Source organism: Malus sylvestris, chromosome 1 (genome assembly GCF_916048215.2).
Source record: "Malus sylvestris chromosome 1, drMalSylv7.2, whole genome shotgun sequence".
Lineage (NCBI taxonomy): Eukaryota > Viridiplantae > Streptophyta > Magnoliopsida > Rosales > Rosaceae > Malus > Malus sylvestris.
The window spans coordinates 16,584,157-16,606,438 of record NC_062260.1 but is presented as its reverse complement, the minus strand read 5'-3'; the positions used below and the strand labels follow the sequence as shown (position 1 = coordinate 16,606,438).

Genomic DNA, 22,282 nt, shown 5'->3' with positions numbered 1-22,282 from the left:
CTGCAGTTCTTAAGTTTGTATACGGTACACACAGCTTTTTGAGTCCAACGACAACGATCATTTTTTTACCAATTGTCCACTACCTTCTACCATGTTGTCATAAGTTAACATCAATTATCATGATTAAGACTGGGTAATATTGCAGACAGCTATGGGTATCAACTTCAACCTAGGGATGAATATTGAATTCAACCTGGGGATGGGCATCGAATGCAACCTGGTCATGAGGATGCTTTTATCTGGGAAATAATTTGTTTCCTAAATTACCCTTATAGTCAGTGTCATGTGCCACGCACATGACTGAATTTAACTGAGTTATTGATGGTGTTAAGAAAAAGGACCATAGCTACATATTTTGACGAGTTGAGGGACCAATAGTCATGGAAATAAAGTTGAGGGACCATTGCTCCAATTGAGTTAAAGTTGAGGGACTATTTCTACAATTTCCTCTTTTTGGAATATGCAGTATCCAGAACAAAAAAAGCATCCCAAACCTAACAAATGAAATTTTCTGTCTTCAAAACAAACTTCAGTGCTATTGCAAATGGATTAGAAATTGTCACGAAATGAACCACGAACTTCACTACAAGTCAACCGAAACTGGATTTTGGTCCGTAAGGAAAAGCACGAATACGAAAGAAACTGCGGGTCTATAATGAAAAAACGGATACGAAATTGAAGGTGTATGGGCAAAAGGAGGGCTAGTCCTCTTGCCATACAAACATATGTACGCTAATCACATGGTCATCTACACTTTATGTACCTATGTTCTCCACATGATTCAGCATCCCTTTACGAAGGTGATCTTGCAATCTCATCAAGGCGACGGTCCATAATTTGGGACACGGCCTCAAGAAAAGCATCTTCACTTGAATCAGAGAGCACAGAATCCTCTGCTTCTTGCACTATCTCCTCAATGACGGATTCCTTGTTCAAGGTTTTTCTGCACATTATGTTTCCTATGGCAAAGGGAGTGAACTGTCTCTCTGCCCCTTTCTTCAACAGCATGGTTGAAATGCGAAGTGTGCGAGCACATTTGTGGGGCATGTCCCATCCATGGAACTTCAAAAGGGCAATATCTTCTTCTGCATCCAGTGATTTGATGTAATCAATGACCTCGTCAGCATAAGGCTTGCGTGCTTGTGGCCAATACAACCAGTCAAATGTAATGTCTTCAAACTGCAGGAACAAGACAATACACATGAAATTAGTATTACAATATCAGAAAACAAAAATGAAAATAAATCTCCTAAATAATGTCATGGCAATGAGCTGCTGACTATATGATGAAGATAAATTTCAGGAAAACGAGAAAAGAAACGCCAAAAACAATAACAAAATGACAACAAAGACAAATCACTGCCAGTTAATAAAAGTTTAAGTGAATGTACTTACCGTTTCAGGTAAGCAGTACCCATGATCAATTGGAATCAGCACAGTCCGGCCATCTTCACCCTCTTTGCCCAGCAAAATGTTTCCAGCATGCCTGTCCGCATTTGCCAATCTGATATCCAAAACAGAAATCTTATGCACTTCCTCAGTTGGGAAAGCTGCAGGGCCCATGTCTTCACAACTTCCACTATTCTCCATGAACTTCTGCAAGGACCCGACCTTAACAGTTGCATCCCCAGGATGGTTGAACACTTTATGAAAGCACTTGACAATAAATGTTGGGGGGACCCCAGCAAAGCCCTTTGCATTACCAAACAGCATGCGATGCCCACCCATTGGATGATCCAAGAGGTAAGCAGCCACTTCCCTAAGTGCTCCTTCTCCAACTCTTGTTCCCTTTTTCAATCCTTCACCATCCAATGACAATGGCAGCCCCCTCGGATTGTTTTGAGCCATAGGCTCCTCATCAATTGGCTTAAAAACAGATACATACTTTTGACCTGAAGAGTCAGGCATAAAATACGCTCCTCCCGTACCCTCCATAGACCTAATTGGATAACTCCCACTAGCTAGTCCGTTAGACGTGTCAGCAACCATGTCCCAAATCTGGGAAGGTAATTCAATCTTGCGGTTAACAATGACAGGCTCCAACAAAAAGCCCCTGTCAGGAGGTTTACTCGGCACAACTTCATAACATCTCTTAAAGTCATGCTGACCAGCATCATATTGTCGCTTCACATTATCTCCACCAACTTCATAATTTTTCCCATCATCCAATTGTGATGCCACAACTGACAATTCAAAGTTCTTCTCAACTGGTTTGGCCCTAACTTTTGCAGACTTCCGAACCAACAGATGTAAGACAGCATCATTATGTTTACATAAGTCATCAATAAGTCTCTGATCTTCAAGTAGTTTCCCATCACACACAACTTCTTGTCTTTCTAGATCAACAAATTCTTTACTCTTCTTTGCAATCTTTTGTTTCACATATCCAACATCTTTACCACGTTCCACATGGAAGGTAAACTCTTTCCCGCAAGTCGTTCGGACATTGATCTCTTTAAGGTCAGAAAGCCTAAGGACCAAATGTAGAATATTCCCATCCGTTACCCCGTATTCCCGGAGTATGGAATTGCTCCTAGCCAGTTCTCTACCTCCACAAACTAATTTTTGCTTCTTAGCAACAAACCCTTTATAGGTTTGTATCCTAAGCTTCACTGATTCAATAGAGTCCGATCCCAAAACACTCATGGGAGTAGTTGACCCAGACACCGAGAGATATATCAATATCGATTCATCCAAAGACATACACGGTTGGGGAAACCCGGGCTCACTGTGAGCCGGAGTAAGAGCAGCAATACCGGCGGACGACATTATGCTCTTAATTTGAAATTTTCCAAGAAAGTCAAAAAGCTCTTCAAATCAATGCAGAACTTTCAAACCCTAGGAAAACTATACACATATTTACAAGAATGCAGCCATATCTAACCCTAAATTGACCACCCGATTAATACCCAGATGATCAAACAAACCCTAGATTCAATTTTCACAAACTATACAACAAAAGGAACAAACTTGAATACCCTCCTCCCCTCCAAACGAAAGGGGAAAAAGTACGCACAGATCCAACCCCTATAAATCCATCACCTGCAAACCGAAATTACAAAACCCAAGTAAAAATCCAAAAACCCACAAACCAATCGGCAAAACAAAATCCTACAAATTGGACCCAACAAATTACCAATAAAAAGTTACAGGGGCAAATCAATAACAAAGATCGATCACGATTCTTACCGAGAAGGAAGAACCGGAAAGAAGGGAGTGACTGAAGAGAATTCAGCTCGATTGCGATTTGTCGTGTAGCTTCTTATGGGTATGTAATTTGGGGGGCAAATGGGAGAGAGAAAGCGGAAGGAAGACGCGTGCAGACGCTGAGATGTGAGGAAGTGGAGAGGTAGGGGCGAGGTGTTGGATTTTGACGACGAATAAGTAATTTATATTTTTAATTAATTAATTAAATTGCCGTGGGAATGTTCGCGGAAGCAACACGACGGACAGTTGCAGTGCTGACCAAGTTAAGGAGAAAGACGGTGGGAAAAGTTAAACGCCCTTTCAAGCTGCGTGGCTTGCCCAATTAGGGAAAGCCACGTGGATAATTGCTGATTAATCAGTGATTATTTTGTTTGGAATTATTAGAAATGACTGGGCAAAAAAAGGGAACTAACCTTTTCGACCAAACAAAAAGATTACTCTTTTTTCGTTGAATGAAAGAAAGTCCGGGTCCCATTACCACATTTTGAAATTTGAAAAACAAAGTTGCTCTAATGCCAAATTGTAACAGAAATATTAGAATATAATTTTATTTTAACAAGCGATATTATCTATAATAAGAGAAATTAGTGAATTTAACATCATACTGAGATAACAATAATATAATTCAAATTCGTATTTCACGAGAATCAAATTTAAAGTATAAAAAATTAGATGGCTAATCAGCCCGCTGGTTTGCAGAGGCCAACAGCATGGCTTGCAATTATCGAGAAAATATATTTTTTTTCCGAAAGTTTTAAAGATGATAGAGTAGTTTTGATTCTCTAATTATTGTATATGTAGCGCTCATTTTTTTTTTTTTTCGAATTCTGAAGTTTTATTCCATGTGATATACTTCAACAAGACTTTTTATCGAGGTCTATATTTTTACACTATGTTTGGATGAGGGAAATAAACTTGAAAGTTGGATAAATGTCAGAATTTATAAATTGACATGCACAAATTTCCTTGTTTAGATTAATAACATAAAAATTTAGAATTTCCGTGTGGAAAAAAAAAACTTGAAATTTGGGGTCTCCAATTTCCAAGTTTAAATTTCATGTAAATAGGTGTCATTTCTCAATTTCTATGATTGGGAGTTTAAAATTAACAAATTCCGTTTTCAATTCTATTGTTCTTTTAAGTTAACCAAACAACAAAATTCACAAATTTTAGAAAATAAAATCCCTTCATTTCAATTTCCGTCATTTTAAAATTCTTTAGTAATCTTAAATTTCTTTATCCAAGCATAGTGTTAGGGTACAATGTTAATCTATTTGTGTTGTTGTTTTGGATTGCATTGTATATATTTTGTTTTATATGTATTTTTTCTTTTGTGAATAAGCGATGTTATCTATACTAAAGGGGAGGAGGTGGGCCTAGCCTCACAATAGGTTAGTAATAATTTGACTTAAATTCGCCTTTAACATGAATCGAACCTAAGACCTTTGTTTTGTTTTGTCTCATGACAACTTATTTAGGAACATGTCTTTTTAAGACGCAAATTTTGTTCCTAATAATTAAGTTTGAGTTTAAGATAACTTTTTATTTTAAAATGAGTAAATTGTACAAATGGTCCCTCAACTTTAATCAAATTGGAGCAATGGTCCCTCAACTAAAAATCCATTACCATTGGTCCCTCAACTTATCAAAATGTGTAGCTATAGTCCTTTTTATCAATTTTGTCAAAATTTTGTCAAAATAAGCTATGTTGGAATGACCATTTATATAATTAGGGTTCATTAACTCATCAAAGTGTATAATTATGGTTCTTTTTGTCAACTATGTCAAAAAATTTGTCAAAACGAGTTATATTGGAAGGACCATTGCTACAAGTGGGTTAAAGTTAAAGGACCATTTCTCCACTTGAATTAAAGTTCAGGGACCAATGGTAATGGATTTTTAGTTGAGGGACCATAGCTGCACGTTTTGATAAGTTGAGGGACCAAAGGTAATGGATTTTTAGTTGAGGGACCATTGCTCCAATTTGATTAAAGTTGAGGGACCATTTGTACAATTTACTCTTTTAAAATTTCTACTCTTTATTGGTGTTTGAATAAAACATTTTTTCCAAACAAAAAAAATGGTGTAATTACCCTTTTGGACTTGGCAATTAAGGCTAGTTGAGTCGTATTGGACCAATTTTGGAAGGTTGGGCTTACACGAAGCAACTAAGACACTCGCTTCGCTTGCCTTTTAAAAAGTCTATGTGAAGAGAGATATAAGAAAAAAGAGGAAATACTCCTAATTAGATCCAAAATTTAGTTGTTTCCGTTCCGTCCTTGTTTCCATCTCAACATGTGTCTCAAGACTTTGTAATAACCTTTTTGATTCTATTTTAAGCATTCTCGATCGGTATCTTTACCTTTAAACTTAATTATCTATAGTGGTGCATATCTCTTTACACCTAATCACGTGACGAGAGAGATATAAAAAGGGCTGTGTGCCTTTGTTAAAACCGAGGTTTTGCCATCTTGGACACATTTCCAACACACAAAAATTGTGTTTGCATTATTCGCAATGCTTTCCATTTGAGAACAACCTAGTATGACCTTACAAATAAGTGAACTTCAACAATTAAGGCAGACTGAACAGAGCAATTAGAAGCTCCCATATCCATGGTGTTAAGCATGCCGCCAGCGTTCATCCTAAGCTGGATCGAACTCTCCATGAGATTCGTAGTTGCATTATACAGTTATTGTGTTCGTATACAAGCCGGACTCGGAATAGTCTTCCATTCAAGCCATGACTTGTAGGCTAACAGATATGTTCAGCACAAAGCCAATTCCCATACTCCAAGCATGCTTCTGCAAATTCTCTATATTTCCTGCAGGGAGCAACCTTTCTGGTTTCTTGTCTATTTTAGGTCATGGTTTAGATCTTTCTGCTTTATTGTTCAGCACAAAGCTGGGAAATGCTAGAGTTATGTCCCTGCAGAGAGTACGTAGACATACCGACGTTAAAAAGCCAAGCAAAACCAAAACTTCTACGAAAACTAGAACACCAATGAACCGGCATATCAGACACATGCTTGTGGTCCAAGAGATAACGAGGATGACCTAAAATATGCGATACTTGTTCAGCGATTTACAAAACACTAACTAAAGTTTGCAGAACGCAGGTTTAGGTTTTAGGACGTACATTAAGTATGGAAGAGTCATGTTTTTCAGCAAAGAAGGGTTTTGTGCTACGTATTCCTTCCACTCTTCCTCGTCAATTCTACCATCCGCTTTTCCATCTGCATCCTTGAATGTCTGATCAGCCCGCTGGTTTGCAGAGGCCAACAGCATGGCTTGCAATTATTCAGAAAATATTTTTTTTTTTCCGAAAGTTTTAAAGATGATAGAGTAGTTTTGATTCTCTAATTATTGTATATGTAGCGCTCTTTTTTTTTTTCGAATTCTGAAGTTTTATTCCATGTGATATGCTTCAACAAGACTTTTTATTGAGGTCCATATTTTTAGGGTACAATGTCGGTCTATTTGTGTTGTTGTTTTGGATTGCATTGTATATATTTTGTTTTGTTTGTGAACAAACGATATTATCTACACTAAATGAGAGAGGGTGGACTTAGTCTCATAATAGGCTAGTAATAATTTAGCTTAAATTCACCTTTAGCATGAATCGAACCTAAGACCTTTGTTTTGTTTCGTCTCATGATAACTTATTTAGGAACATGTCTTTTTAAGACGCAACTTTTATTCCTAATAATCACGTTTGAGTTTAGGATAACTTTTTGTTTTAAAATTTCTACTATTTATTGGTGTTTGAATAAAACTTTTTTTTCCAAACAAAAAAAATGGTATAATTACCCTTTTGGACTTGGCAATTAAGGCTAGTTGAGTCGTATTGGAGCAATTTTGGTAGGTTGGGCTTACACGAAGCAAGACACTGGCTTTGCTTCCCTTTTAAAAAGTCTATGAAGAGAGATAAAAGAAAAAAGAGGAAATACTCCTAATTAGATCCAAAATTTAGTTGTTTCCGTTCCGTCCTTGTTTCCATCTCAACATGTGGTCTCAAGACTTTGTAATAACCTTCCTAATTCTATTATAAGCATTCTCGAATTGGTATATTTACCTTTAAACTTAATTATTTATAGTGATGCATATCTCTGTACACATAATCACGTGATGAGAGAGATATAGAAATGGCTGTGTGCCTTTGTTAAACCCGAGGTTTTGCCATCTTGGACACATTTCCAACGCACAAAAATTGTGTTTGCATTATTCGTAATGCTTTCCATTTGAAAACATCCTAGTATGACCTTACAAATAATTGAACTTCAACAATTAAGGCAGACTGAACAGAGCAATTAGAAGCTCCCATATCCATGGTGTTAAGCATGCCGCTACCGTTCATCCTAAGCTGGATCGAACTCTCCATGAGATTCATAGTTGCATTATACAGTTTTTGTGTTCGTATACGAAGCGGACTCGGAATAGTCTTCCATTCAAGCCATGACTTGTAGGCTAACAGATATGTTCAGCACAAAGCCAATTTTTTCCACACTCCAAGCATGCTTCTGCAAATTCTCTATATTTCCTGCAGGGAGCAACCTTTCTGGTTTCTTGTCTATTTTAGGTCATGGTTTAGATCTTTCTGCTTTATTGTTCAGCACAAAGCTGGGAAATGCTAGAGTTATGTCCCTGCAGAGAGTACGTAGACATACGGACGTTGTTAAAAAGCCAAGCAAAACCAAAACTTCTACGAAAACTAGAACAACAATGAATCGGCATATCAGACACATGCTTGTGGTCCAAGAGATAACGAGGATGACCTAAAATATGCGATACTTGTTCAGCGATTTACAAAACACTAACTAAAGTTGGCAGAACGCAGGTTTAGGTTTTAGGACGTACATTTAAGTATGGAAGAGTCATGTTTTTCAGCAAAGAAGGGTTTTGTGCTACGTATTCCTTCCACTCTTCCTCGTCAATTCTACCATCCGCTTTTCCATCTGCATCCTTGAATGTCTGACACATACAAGAAAGTTACAATCATCGAGATCACAAACTGGGGAAGTGCAATTATCAAAGATAAACGGAGTCAAAATCCTTACCTTGTCCACAATCATTTCGACAATATCATCTGAAAGAACCAGATCAGACTCGTCTAAAAGCGCCAGCACCATCACCTTCAACTGTTTTAAAAATTGTATCATTTGAAGCAAAATCATGATTCATGAAGGAGCAAACAAGAACTTAAACCTCAAGGACTTTTAGCTAAAGGAGAAACCAAGATGGAAAAACAAGAAACGTCGACTGGACTTACCTCTTCGTGCTCGATGTAACCAGTGCGCCTCAGATCATATAACTTAAAAGCATCTGCCATGTCAATGTATGTATCAATTTTAGTGCCTACACATTTGAGTTAAGACATGCTAATGCTACTGCCAATTGAAAACTGAAAATTTTCAAACACATGGGAATTGGCGAATGCATCACGAGTCGAGTTCTTACATGTACTTTTGACTGCGTCAGGAGTTTTTGGGTGGAAAACGCTCAATATTTGAACAAATTCTGCAAACTCGATACGGCCATTGTCGTCGACATCAAAAATATCAAAATAGCTACAAAGCATGGCAGAACACAGATATTTTAGGAATTAGAATCCTAATGCAAACACTATAGTATACATTAGTACATGAAAAATCAAAATCATGCATTTTTTTTAAATGAATACTGTTGATGCACAAAAACGGAGGTCTTGGAACAACGTAAATCTAACCGTGAATCTGAAAGTAATGTAAATAACACAAGATGTATCGTGGTTCACCCCAATGTTTGGCCTACGTCCACACTGATTATTGTATTTATCTGAGAGGTGGGGGAGAGAACCTTTGAATATGAGAGGGGATGTGAGAGGGGTGAGAAGGCTTAAGAAATGGCCTCTCTTAATGAGGAGGGTGAGGAGTCCTTTTATAGAATAAGGGCTCCTCACTTATTACATATTTGCCCCTTCCTCTATTACATAATTACATTTAAGTCCCCTGAGTATTTATACGAGATCTAAATACGGAGGCCCTAAGTATGGTATAAACAATAGTCCCCAAAGTCAGACTTGAAATTCAGTCCATGTGTGGACATGGACCGAAGTAACTAGATATCGTCTTGAACTGATACTTGATATGAGGCGGTGCTCAAAGTGAATGATGCTCAACTATCACATGTTGCGAGGCTGCTCGGCTTGTGGCTTATGTTACCTTGGTTGGCTCGGCTTGTGGCGTTGAAGGTGAGGGAATCCCTTTTATAAAATAAGGGCTCGCTCCTCAATACATAAATGATGGGCTAGAGTTGATGCTCGCGGCGAAGCGGTTGCTCAGTAGGCGGCGATGCTCTCTAATGGTGGTGAAAGAGTCCCTTTTATAGAATAAGGGATCGCTCCCCAATACATAAGTGATGGGTTAGGAGCGATCCTCGCAGCGTTGATCTCTAATGAAGGTGAGGGAGTCCTTTTTATAAAATAAGGGTTCGCTCCTTAGTACATGAATAATGGGTGCTCTCTAATGAAAGTGAGGGAGTCTCTTTTATAGAATAAGGACTTGCTCCTCAATACATAAGTGATGAGCTAGAGGGCTGGTTTGGTATTGCTGTGCTTTGAAAAAAAACTGCTGTGAGAATAAGCGGCTGTGCTGTGAGAATAAGCGGCTGTGAAATAAATCAGCAGAGTGTTTGGTAAACTTTTTTGTAAAAGTGCTTTTGGAAAAAAAAAAGCAGTCTAATAATGGGTCTTTTCATTAAAGAAGCACTGTAGCTCCGTGTGCTTTGAAAAAAAGCCAGTTTTCCAAAGCTGCAAATAGCAGCTTCAGCTTTTTCCTTTGATTTCAGCTTATTCTCACAGCAGCTTCCAAAATAAGCCCTTTTTTTTCAGTTTACCAAACACCTAAAACCCTCACAGCTTTTTTTCATGGGTGCTTTTTTTTTAAGCACCTCACTCCCAAACTAGGTCAGAGTCCCCCAAGTATTTTTTATGAGGCCCAGTTGAGGCCCAATATATGGTGTATAATGTAGTCCCCCAAGTCTTCGGTCAATAGAATCTGTTGGCTGGAAACTTCAAATTGAATCCATGTATGGGCCGAAGTAGCGATTTGTTCGGAGGCGGTATTTGTATACCCTGTATTGAAGCTTTGTAGGTGAAGCTTTGCAAGTGAAGCTTTGAAGCTGGAACTCTGTAAATGAAGTTTTTGAAGATGGAGCTCTGTAAATGAAGCTTTTGAAGCTAGAGCTTTTGTGAATGAAGCTTTTGAAGCTGTAGCTCTGTAAATGAAGCTTTTGAAGTTAGAGCTTTTGTAAATGAAGCTTTTGAAGCTGTAGCTCTGTAAATGAAGCTTTTGAAGCTGATTGACATGAGTGATGCTCATGTGAAACACCCCAACCCTCTTTTATATTTTAAAATTGTTTTAAAGCCTTAATTGGTGAGCCCGTGGGGCCCACCTTGTTTATTTTTTTTATGTTTTCTGATCTCTCTCTTCTTCTTCTTCGTTTCTCCCTCCCGTAGCTCTCTCCTTCTCAGCTCTCCCGTCTCTCTCTCCCTCAACCTTTCGCATCTCTCTCTTCCCCTGGACTCACTAGGACCGAGTCACCATCGAAGAGAGGCTCGCAACGAATTCGACGGCACGGAGTAAGCTCCGGCGAGCACCGCCCCTTTCGAGGCCATTTCCGGCCAAACCACAGCGAGTTGGCCGGTGTGTAAGGTATCAATCTCTTCGTCTCGTCGAGTACTACAACTTTCCTTTTTGTCTTGCTTGATTTCGTTGAGTATTGACAAAGTTATGGCCATTTAAAGTTGGGTGGTTTTCCGGCCGAAATTCCGGCCTTCTCCTTCTACAAACCCAGGCCATCCGGCCTTTCCCTCTCTCTCGAGCCTTAGGCCCGTGTTGCCTTAGCCCAGTACCCTAACCCATTCAGTTTTTATTTTTAGTTATATGTTTTTAAAACCCAAAGGGCTCGGGCCCTAGTTTTGGTTGGCCTTGGGCCGGTTTTCAACCAAGGGCTTAAAGCCCTGATTTCTGTTAGGAGGCCTTAGGGCCTTGTGTAGTGTGTGTGTGTATGTTTATAGTATATGTATGTGTTTGGGCTTAAACCCAAACCCCTTTCCTAACCCTAAACCATTTTAACCCAAAACCTTAGAATTCCAAAACCCAATAGATCATAATCCTATTTAACCTAAACCCTAATCTGGATTTCAAACCTAAAACCCGTTAGACCTAATTTGACCGTTGACCCCGGTCAACGTTGACTTTAGGGTTGACTTTTTGGGTTTTCGTCCAAGACCCTTCTTAGGGTAATTCGACGTTCTGAATTCGTTTCCAATGTCCGTTTTCCCAAATTCAATTTCTATTATATAGTTTTATTTATTGTACCATTTATGTGCTTAGGGGCAATTATTGTGACGTTTCCGTCTTCGCTAGTGGCGCAGCTTTTGGCAACTAAGTACTGTGAGTGGACCCCTTCTAAAATGCATGTTTTATAGTAGAAATGCATACATAAAAAGCATGATTTGATGATTACGTTTTATGAAACGTTTTGTGAGATAACATGCTTATTGAGGCTACTTTAAATTATTACTATTTTTCCTATAACCCGTGTTCTTATAGAATATCTGATGGATGACGATATGATATTTAGAACATGTTTCGAACACCTCTTTATAGTATAGATGATGGATGACTTTATACTATGAAGTTGTTTTTCAATATATATGTTCAATGGTTTTGTACTTACCTAGTGGTCCTTTCTGCTACGGGACGTAGGGATAGATTCCGGTCCGTCCCGGGCGACGGTTTGGTGTTGGCATAGGGCCTGGAATGTGTTTCCTCTGGCTATTTAGCACAGGGACGGGGAGCCGACATGGGGCCTGAAGTGTATTTTCCTCTGACTGTCTGCTCAGAGACGGGGAGCCGGCATGGGGCCTGGGGGTTATCGGACAATTCACTAGTGATTATTATATATGAGTTATGATTTGAGATACTGCACATCATGCTAGGTTTCGGAAAACCTATGTTCATCATTATATATTTGTTTTCATAAACTTGGGGGTTAGTACGTTGATAACTGTTTTGTTATATTTATATCAAATTGGTCCACTCATGTTTGTTTTGCGCCCTCTTCAGGATTTAGGATCGAGGCATACAATCCCGGCATCCAGGCACTTCCGCATCGGTATCTTCGAGTCCTCTCGGTGTAGGACCCATTTCTGTGTTCATTCAATTTTTATATTAATTCTTTTAATGTTCTAGATTAGATGTGTGCTCTGAACACGTTCCTTAAATACATATTCTTTATTCTCTTATATTTATAAGTCTTATCTATCCCTTGTTGTCAGCATTTGCACTCAATAAATGGCTTTCGTCACCCTCGGGTGTCGGCCAGCACGTGCCTATCCTGGTATGCGGGAAATATCGGGATCGGGGCGTGTCATCATGAATGTTGACATGAGTGATGCTCATGAATGTTTATGTATGATTGACATGAGTATTGCTCATGTATAATTTGAAGTATTGGGCGTACTTTTGATCACCTGGTTGGTAGTAATAGCGGCAGGTTGCCGAATAATTTTGGAGTACTGGCGTACTTTTGATCACCTGGTTGGTGGTAATAGCGGCAGGTTGCCAAATAATTGTGGAGTACTGGGCGTACTTTCGATCACCTGGTTGGTGGTAATAGCGGCAGGTTGTCGAATAATTGTGGAGTACTGGGTGTACTTTTGATCGCCTGGTTGAAGCTATTTTAGGCTTATAGGCTTTCGCCCTCTACACAACATTCCAGCCCATTTATTTTGGGCTTTGTCGTTTTTATTTATTTATTACTATTATCCTCTGATGGGGTTTATACAGACGTTTCCGAAAGATAGGAAAAATACATCATAAAAATAAGAAAAGTAAATCACATCATTCTAGTAGGGTGTTTATTCCTTACTTTTGCTTTCTGCTTTTACCTTTCCACCACACATCTCTCTGTATCTGTCTCTGTGCTGCTATCCTGCATGTGCTCAGTAAAAAACCCAATCTTTCAAATTTTATTCTCTTCTCTCATTTTGCTTTGCTTTTGCTTTTGTTTCTGTCTTCTTTTCTCTTTTTTTTTTTTTTTTTGCTTTCTGCTTTTGTTTCTATTCACTGCGCTTTCAGTCTTGTCAAAACCGAATTTGGCACCAAAGTAGAAAGCAACCATGCGTTGCTGTCCACAGCTAAAATTGCTACTTTTCCTAAGTTTCCAGGAAAAAGGATGGAAAAAGTTGCAGACTTTGGTTTACACAGATCTACCGGCTGGTCTTGTGATGTAGTACCTAAACAAATTGCACATTCAATCCAAGGTTCTGATGCAAACACGACCAACTTGCCTGAAACATACACGAGTTCAACACTTTCAATTTTGCCGTAATCATTGCATTCCCATCCTTGATGACCACCTGCATTTTTCTCAAACTAGCCAAAGTTGAAGGAAGCCTCTCAAACAAAAATCTGGCAGCAAAAAGACCTGGGCTTCCAGATCCAAACCACTCGAAATTCCATCGTCCTTCCAAAAAAGGCGACCTGGGTAGGTTGTAGGACGTGGTGTTGGATTGACCCGCTCCAAAGCAGTTATCCTCTCATTCACATCAATCTGATCCATGTCTATTGTCTTCCCAGTGACTAAAGCCTCAAAGCCCCCAGCATCCTTAAAGGCGAGAAAAAGTGATTTTTTTAGCGGAAAGCCTCTCCATTTCCATATGACGCCTTGCTTAAAACCACCGTCAGCTAGAACTTCACCGTCGCCGGAGTCGACCATCGAGGCCGACTCAGTCACAAGGAAAGTGAAGGACCCAAGCTTGAGCTTCGCATTGTAGATGTACGGACACTCCTAGTCAGCCTCTCGCTTGAGATCAGTTTCATGCTTAAGCTCCACGGCGCCCAGGACGGCCACATAGAACTTGATGGCATCTTCGCCATTGGGTGCCTTGATCGAAAGACGAGGATGGCACTCCATCACAGTGATAAGGGACACGGGTGAGACCTTCTCCACGGCCTCATCGTTTCGAACTTCATAACGGAGGTCTTCGTTTCTGGCATTCGGATCGAGTAGGGTCTTGGGGGACAGAGACACCACTTCTGCATTAGGATCCGGTGTGCCTACAGGTCTTCTTTTTCGTTTGTGGATGGCTCCGCCATTTTCATGGGAGGAAGAAGACGAAAGAGCAGAAGGAGAGGCCGCGGTGTTGTTGTTGTTTTATTAGGGTTGTTGTCGTCCTATTCCTCTTCACTGTTGATGTTAGGTTGCTTGTTCCTAAGCAACAAAGGTGGTGTTCGAGGCACGGCCGTTGCACTAGTAGTAGAACTAGTCTTGTCATGCTCGCTGTCATTAAAAGCTTGCGCAAAGCTGCGTTTCTTGTAGTTGTCGTTAATACTACAACAAACCCTAGCTTCGTAAACAAAGCTGTTCAAGTCGAAGCCCTTGATTGGCAGAGAATGAGGAGGATGAGTGCTTGGTCTCGGGCCCATGGGCTTTTGAGGCGAGGAGGATGACGTCGCGTTCATACATTTACGTATGCTGCATTAGCAGCTCAGCTTCTGGTGTGCTGGGTTTTTGACGAGAGGCAAATGATCGGTCTAATCACGGAAGGAAGATGACACCGCGTTCATTCATTTTCTCTGCCCACCCACTTTTTTCTACCACCACCCTCGAACTCGGACTCGACAAAGTCCTCATGACTCGGTCACTGACTCACCCGAGTTGCACTCGCACACAAAGTTTGTTGCTTTTTGGATTTCCAGAGAGAGAGAGTATTTGGTTTCCTGGGTTTTTGCAGATTCACGGTGGAGGTGAAAAAATGAGAGAGAACCAACACAACTTTTCGTATCGGTTCCCACAGACGGCACCAAATGTTGATGCACAAAACCGGAGGTCTTGGAACAACGTAAATCTGAAAGTAATGTAAATAACACAAGATGTGTCGTGGTTCACCCCAATGTTTGGGCTACGTCCACATTGATTATTATATTTATCTGAGAGGTGAGGAAGAGAACCTCTGAATATGAGGGGATGTGAGAGGGGTGAGAAGGCTTAAGAAATGGCCTTTCTTAATGAGGAGGGTGAGGAGTCCTTTTATAGAATAAGGGCTCCTCACTTATTATATATTTGCTCATTTCTCTATTATATAATTACATTTAAGTCCCTCGAGTATTTATACGAGATCTAAATACGGAGGCCATAAGTATGGTATAAACAAATACTGTTGGAAAAATTGGGGTCTAGTTGCTATAATAAATTACATAGAAAAACAAGAAATAATTCATGCAATTATATATCACAATAATAAATGCACATGAGTAACTAATATTAAATAAATATGATATAATGGATTAGAAAAACCTAGAAAATATGGTCGGGACAAGTGTTGGACACTTTATCCTTAAGATAAGTTTACGTCCCATGACGGTGCTTATGGTTGATCGGCACATATCTCCCAAGATACAACGACTCTGTCTTTGTAATAGTAGCACTCCAAATCATAAGGCTCTATGAACCACGATTGTGTTGAAAACTCTCTCATATGGACTCACTAAGACTCTCTAATATTTAGTGCACTCTATGTATGATTATGTTAACAATGAAAAGTTATCTTAATGATTATAGGGGCTTCCCTATTTTATAGAATGTGAGATACTTCTTTGGAAAGTATGCGATTATTCATGACGAGTCAAAAGTTGTAACACTTCATATAAGTAGATATATCTTTCTACCAAAAGGCTTCACTTCTAATTTCCATTCAATTAATAAATTTAATATAATAATAAAATCATGCATCTTAAGAAAGTGAAAAAACAATATTAATGGTAATTAATTTAAGACCACATATTTACCGCTAAAAAGAGGTTCCTCTTTTGTGATTTTGGAAAAGGGCAAGCTGGAGCTCTTCCTGTTCATAATAAGCATCAAATTATAAAAGCAGTCAAAAAAGGTAATTTTAAAGAAAATATTATAATACTGTTCATTTTAACGAAAAATCACATTTTTATACTAAAAAGTCAATCATTGTACTATTCACTTTACCCTTTATTTTGTCCTTATCGTTAAAATTCAAAGTTTTGAAATCATTTTCATTAGTTTTTTTTTTTTTAAAAAGTCCAATTTTCAAAATTATTCTTTAGAATTAATTCAAAGTAAAATAAAATATTAGTAAACAAATACTTCAAATTCTGAAGAAAAAAGAGGGAAACAGACAGACCTTGTGTATGAGCCCGTCTTTAACTACAGAACTGCTCAGTTTCTTTACAGCTCATACAAGGACTCCACCTCACCCTCAGAAACTGCCATTTCCCAAAACATCAGTACAACATCAGATTATCAAACTTAATTATAACAAAATCAACCCAATATATTTTCAATGTGAAAACTTATTTAGTTACCAACTTTAATTACGTAAATTTATAACTAAAAAAAAAAAACGCTTTTGGATTTTGGTTTTCAATTTAAAAAAAGAAAGTAAAAATGAAAAACTAAAATGGTTATCAGGCGTTTCTTAAATTATTCTCACATGGGGTTTGGGAAGCAAGAACAGCATGATGCTCGTCCAAACCAGATGATTCCGAACTGGCACTTTGGCCGGCTTTTGCTCTCCTTTTCTTTGAGATGGAGGTGCCCATTAAAATAAAGGAATTTTAACGAAAAACACTTGTACTGTTCATTCTAACGAAAAACCACATTTTTACACTAAAAAGTCAATCATGGTACTATTCACTTTACCATTTATTTTGTTCGTTAAAACTCAAAATTTTCAAGGTCTTTTCATTAGTTTTTCTTTAAAATAATGGAACTTCCTCTTCTTCCTCTTCTTCTTGTTTTCCTTCTTCCTGCGAGTTTCTAAATTTCAATCTTTGGTTTTTATTTTCTCGTAATTTGACTTGGAGAAAGTATCTGTAGGGTTCTTCAATTCGTATGGATTAAGAGACAAAGATGGAGACGAACAAACAATTATAGGTTTCTTGTTCGATTCAGTCTAAGGTTGTAAGCCATCTCCAACTGAAGAGCCCTCTGGTCATTTAACAAATTAATATTTTAATGAACAGTGTATAGTCATATTTCTTACTAACCCTCGGTTGGAGACGGTTTTCGGGCTATTTTCTGTCCTCTGACCTTCTGGATCATTCGGTTGGTGATGACCTAAGAAAACAGTAAGCAAACTCATGTTAGCTAAATGCGAAGGTCAACGTTATACACCTGTCGATCACGGCTTCCTCATTATAAAAATATAAAGAAAAGAGAAATGCCAAGGAGACTCTAACAAAGGGACTCTTCAGGATCTCTATCACTTCACCGTTTTATGTTAACTTTCTATGCTAATAATATAAAATATTGTATCAAAAGTATAAGAAGGGAGAGAGTCCCAATGTTGAGAAAATTTCTTTAGCATTTCTCTAAAGGATAAAAAAGGATATGGATCTTCTCCGGATCCTCTTTATGAGGATTCCAAGGATCCATAAATTATGTTCGTTCATCGTACATCGTACGGTCAGAAATTAATTTAAAATTTAAAATTATATATAAATAATACCCAACTCTCAAGTTATTTGATATCTTATGTTCCAAGAATTTACACTTCCATCACTCATGAGCTCTTTCGTGATGCTTATGATAAGCAATACTATTATTGTTACACTCTGAGTTGTAATAAGAAGATAGGTGAGTGTTTAGAACAGCTCCAGCGGGAGCTCATGCTCAAGGGACAGGCTGCGGAATGGGGCTTGATTGCCTGAGGGAGGAAGCCCAGCGTTGGCTGGCAAGACAGCCTGAGAAGGCATGTCGATTCGTGCCGGCTCAAGCGCCTAAATGCAGTCTGACGTGGATTGACGTCAGGGCGACGGCAACGTCAACCACGTGGTGGACGAGACTTCCTTTTCTCTTTCTAAACCTTCATGGTTCTTGAACGACGTCGTCGTCTCATGGTGGATGGACGACAGTGATGACGACTCTTCCCAATCCCTTCGCCTCGTGACCACCACCGCCTTGCCGAATTGAGCAAGAGCTCCATAACCCACAAACTTGCTGGAGTGTGCTCCGAGGAGGTGACAAAAAACTGGGCAAGCTTTCAAAGAAATTGAAGGGGGTTAAACCTTTGGTTTCGAACTGGAAAAACACCACAAATCTTGTCCCCAACAACATTAAGACATAATGAAACAAGATTTTCATAAAGAACCTCACCTGTGTTCGAGTTTTAAATCTTGAAGCTCTCAGCTTCAATGACGGTTTACACCGTGATGGTCCGATGACGCATGCAACCGTATAGCTAGGATCTTTTAGTCCCAGAGATTAAGGTTTCATGGTTTTGGAGTTTGATTTGTTTAATTTTTGAAGAGGAAAGTGTGTGAGAGCTCTCGGAGCTCTAGAGAGAGTGAGAGTGTCGACAGCTTAGAGAGAGAGAGAGGAACTTTAGAAAAAATGGAGAGAAGTGAGAAGGATGAGTGGAAAAAGAGGAAGTGACGTGAGTGATGTGAGCAAGTTGCAAAAAATACTATTATTTTATTTACTTATCGCCAAAACTATTTAAGTGTAGGGATAGAGATGCAAAAGGTAATTACTGTTCATTAAGGGCAATTATTGTTTACTAGATGAATTAAATAGTGAATAGCATGGGGGGAGGGTTCCCACACTGGAACTGCTCTTAAATTCGAGATGCAGTAAGTTAAAGAAAAAGACCTAACTCAAACAAGTCTAGCTATAGCTCGAACGAAATAAAATCAAATGCTTGATTAATTACTACTTTGATCCATTTTTCGCAAAGATGAACAAATGTCAGCCGTGTTGGTTGAAAGGTAAAATGAAATAATCTTGCAGCTTCTTCTATGGAGACAAGGCCAGGGTCGTCAACTATTCACAGAATCATACACAGATTGTTTACAGAGTTACAGCAGTCCCCTTTCAAGCCAAATTTCAGGCCAACTTCTTGGGAATCCTGAAACATCTTACAACAAATTTCCGGCCCTGTGAATACATTTCTCAAATTTGTCCATAGTCAGTGAGGGCCGGGGATCGGTTTTGCGAGGGATAAAATAACATTGCTATCAACTTTTTGAACCAATGTCTCTCTGGTTTTGAATGAAGAATTAAAGTACAATGACTTATCTGGCCATGTCAACACCAGAATGTTGTGTGTCAACAAAAATCCGACTGAAATTACCTGCAAGGTCAGTTCAGGAGGCAACCAAGCTGCCCTGACAACAAACGCAAGCAACCAAAATGCCGAGGAGAGCTCCACCAATAACCTGGGAGGGAGTGTAGCCAAGGAGTTCCTTGAGCTTTTTCTGGCTGATGGGATGCCCTTTGAACAAGTACTCAACGACTATGTTAAGGACCTGTGTCAAAAGAAATAAAAATATATATGAAAATGTATACAACACGGCAGCAGGAAGTCAAATAACTATCAGAGCCCAACATATATGCACACAGGGTTCTCAGGCGAAAAACATATTGAAGGGTTCAAAGAAGACTAAAATGAGATTGCTCGAGATTACAAAGGATTGTCCCCTCATTCATACATACTATAGATATTAATACTGCCTTAAATTTCTCTTTCAGTTCCATGAGAAGTAAAAAAAACGAAGGTTTCCTAGTTATTGGACCTGACCTAAAGCTACATACACTCCCCAACATAAACTTCGCCGGAAGTAAAACCCAAAACTTCAAATTTTCTATATTGTTTCAGCTTTCAAATAATTTTTAGGTTCAACTGGGAGCTGCGAAAAATTCTCACAATATGCCCATATTCCGTTGTTTACATATGATCAAAGCGTGGTATTCACACACATTACACACTCAACGGGCCAGGCAGAGAAGAAACTATTAAATCTTGCTGAACTTGTGAATACATTGCAGGAGGACTGTAACTCGAACGTGAAACAAAAAAGAGGAAGGATGTTGCATTGTGCTTTGGCACTGCGCTTCATGAATTGTTCACATAGATTGATTGCTTCAAAACTACCTATCAGCAACCTCATTAACTCTAAAACCCCAATAATCTAAAACGACGGTCATCCCCGATCCTATCCAACTAAGGGCCAACCACACCAACGTCTTAATTGATTAACTTTAAACCTCCATACTCGATAATCACATTCAACTGTATGATCTAGATTCTAGTCACCCTTAATCCTCGGTAAAATATTAGCTCCTAATTTGTAATTATATTTCATTAACTTCATTGTACTCACCTCATCCATTGGGACCACTAGAAGTTCCATAACTCCTTCCTACCAATATGCAATATTACACTAATCAATCATACCAAAAGCACCTCTTGAAACCAATAACATCTCAAATAAATTACAGATATATGCAAAAAATAAAAAACTACATCCACAACACTTGAACAAAAATTGAAAGAACGGAAATTTACTGCTTACCTCTGCTTGCATACCAGCATGCCGTCGAACACCAATAGCATCATACATAACAATGAGACTGAACCCCAAACTAACCGGAAAAAGCGAGTCCGCAACCCCGTGACAGAGCGCCACAGACGTCGTCAATGCCGTGCACAACGCCGAGTGCGACGACGGCATACCTCCGGAGGAATACAATATTCTGAAATCCCACTTCCTCTCCACAAAGAAGTTCAGCAAAACCTTCATTGACTGCGCCATAAACCATGCGAAAAGCCCCGAAACAAAGGTCGGATTCGCAGCCAATTGCGCCACGAAAGGACTAATTTTCACCTTGGCATTGGTCGTCACGCTCAGCAACGCCACCCCAATCCCGCTATTGTGTAAAAAGTCATTGCTTTTTGCTTCCACGAAACTCTCTGACCCTCCGTAAGCCTGTAGGAAAGAAACCCACTTCTGGGTTCGTGAGGAGGCCAAGACTCCGATGCTTTGGAGGACCGGGACCAAAACCCAGAGGGGATTTAGGGGGAAATTATGAGAATCCGATCCGGGTTTTGGGTATTTTGGATTGGAAGGTGGTCTGTGGGAGCAGGAGATTGAGGACGTTGAAGTTCTGAGTTTTCTGGAGTGAGAGAATCTGAAGAAGGAGAAGGAGGAGGTTGCTGCGGCGGTGGTGGATTGAAAGGGGCTGAGATTAAAGGAAGTGAGTGAGTGTTTCGTTACAACTGAGTCCATGAGAGGATTTGGGTTTCAGTCAGCATTTCATAGAGAGAGAGAGAGAGAGGATGTGAGAAGGTGTGAGAAGGTGGCGGTCCTGGTGGAAGCAGAGTCTGGGAGTAGCGAAGGAATGGTGAATTTATATGGGACGAGAATTTGTGGCGGAGAAGAAGGCGTATGGGTTGATTTTACGGTATTGCCATTGGACATCCAAATGAGGAAGGAATATGCTAGAGAGTCTGAGGACCCTTTTTCTCTCAGTTTATGATTTTGGACTTTTTGGGAAATTGATACATGAATGTTCTCGCACTTACGTCCTGTCCACTCTCACTAACGGGTAATGGGACCAGAATTTGAACTTGCACAATACTGTTGTTCACTCAATTCTAAAGCCATTTTGTCAATACGTCGGGAATACAATCGGTACATTAGAAATCTTAATCCAAGTAATTAGATGTTTAAACAAATTTTTTAATCAATTGTATTATAACATTTTGCATATGATATTTAATGTACTACGTCATATTAAAATAGAGCTAGCACACCAACCCAATCAGTTTGCACGAGGTGGAATATGCTAGAGAGAGTCTTGATTACCTTTTTTCTCTTAGTTTTTTATTTTGGACTTTTTTGGAAATTGATACACGGAAGTTCCCGCACTTACGTCCTGTCCACTCTCACTAACGGGTAATGGGACCAGAATTTGAACTTGCACAATACTTTTGTTCACTCAATTCTAAGGCCATTTTGTCAGTATGTCAGGAATACAATTGGTACATTAAGAATCATAATCCAAGTAATTAGATGCTTAAACAAATTTTTTAATCATTTGTATTATACCATTTTGTATTTGATATTTGATGTACTACGTCACACAAAAGTAGAGTCAGCGCATCAGCTCAACCAGTTTGCACAAGGTGGAGCCCAAGCACAACGTTGGCCCGTACCTACAAAGGAGGCTACATTTAGCAAGCCCGTTAAGTATATTGACATTGGAATTTTATTGGA

The 22,282-nt window shown here is 39.2% G+C and overlaps 2 protein-coding genes, 1 long non-coding RNA gene and 1 pseudogene across 3 annotated transcripts; 1 reads left to right on the top strand and 3 right to left on the bottom strand.

Moving 5' to 3' along the window:
- Positions 1-507: 507 nt before the first annotated feature.
- On the bottom strand, positions 508-3,451 carry LOC126620283 (phosphatidylinositol 4-kinase gamma 4-like). Its single transcript, XM_050288788.1, has 3 exons — positions 3,190-3,451; positions 1,396-3,042; positions 508-1,179 (listed from the first exon to the last, which is right to left on the bottom strand). The coding sequence occupies exons 2-3, from the start codon at positions 2,767-2,769 to the stop codon at positions 793-795; spliced, it is 1,761 nt and encodes a 586-aa protein (XP_050144745.1). The 5' UTR covers positions 2,770-3,042; positions 3,190-3,451; the 3' UTR covers positions 508-792.
- A 2,328-nt stretch (positions 3,452-5,779) lies between these two features.
- Positions 5,780-16,825, bottom strand: LOC126613978 (calcineurin B-like protein 7; annotated as a pseudogene).
- LOC126620427 (uncharacterized) lies at positions 11,535-12,497 on the top strand. Its single transcript, XR_007622471.1, has 2 exons — positions 11,535-11,641; positions 12,317-12,497. It is a non-coding gene; the product is annotated as an uncharacterized LOC126620427 (long non-coding RNA).
- A 2,172-nt stretch (positions 16,826-18,997) lies between the features above and the next one.
- Positions 18,998-21,534, bottom strand: LOC126620379 (uncharacterized). The gene is made up of 2 exons (XM_050288795.1): positions 20,579-21,534; positions 18,998-19,531 (listed from the first exon to the last, which is right to left on the bottom strand). The coding sequence occupies exons 1-2, from the start codon at positions 21,290-21,292 to the stop codon at positions 19,370-19,372; spliced, it is 876 nt and encodes a 291-aa protein (XP_050144752.1). The 5' UTR covers positions 21,293-21,534; the 3' UTR covers positions 18,998-19,369.
- Positions 21,535-22,282: the final 748 nt, after the last annotated feature.

What these genes read in the sequence shown, in the direction of transcription:
- LOC126620379 (XM_050288795.1), bottom strand. Translation starts at nt 21,292, where the DNA reads ATGGACTCAGTTGTAACGAAACACTCACTCACTTCCTTTAATCTCAGC. An exon ending in ATGCTGGTATGCAAGCAGAG is followed by an intron (nt 19,532 to 20,578) that starts GTAAGCAGTAAA and finishes CTTTTGACACAG; the next exon opens with GTCCTTAACATAGTCGTTGA.
- LOC126620283 (XM_050288788.1), bottom strand. Translation starts at nt 2,769, where the DNA reads ATGTCGTCCGCCGGTATTGCTGCTCTTACTCCGGCTCACAGTGAGCCC. An exon ending in GGTACTGCTTACCTGAAACG is followed by an intron (nt 1,180 to 1,395) that starts GTAAGTACATTC and finishes TTGTTCCTGCAG; the next exon opens with TTTGAAGACATTACATTTGA.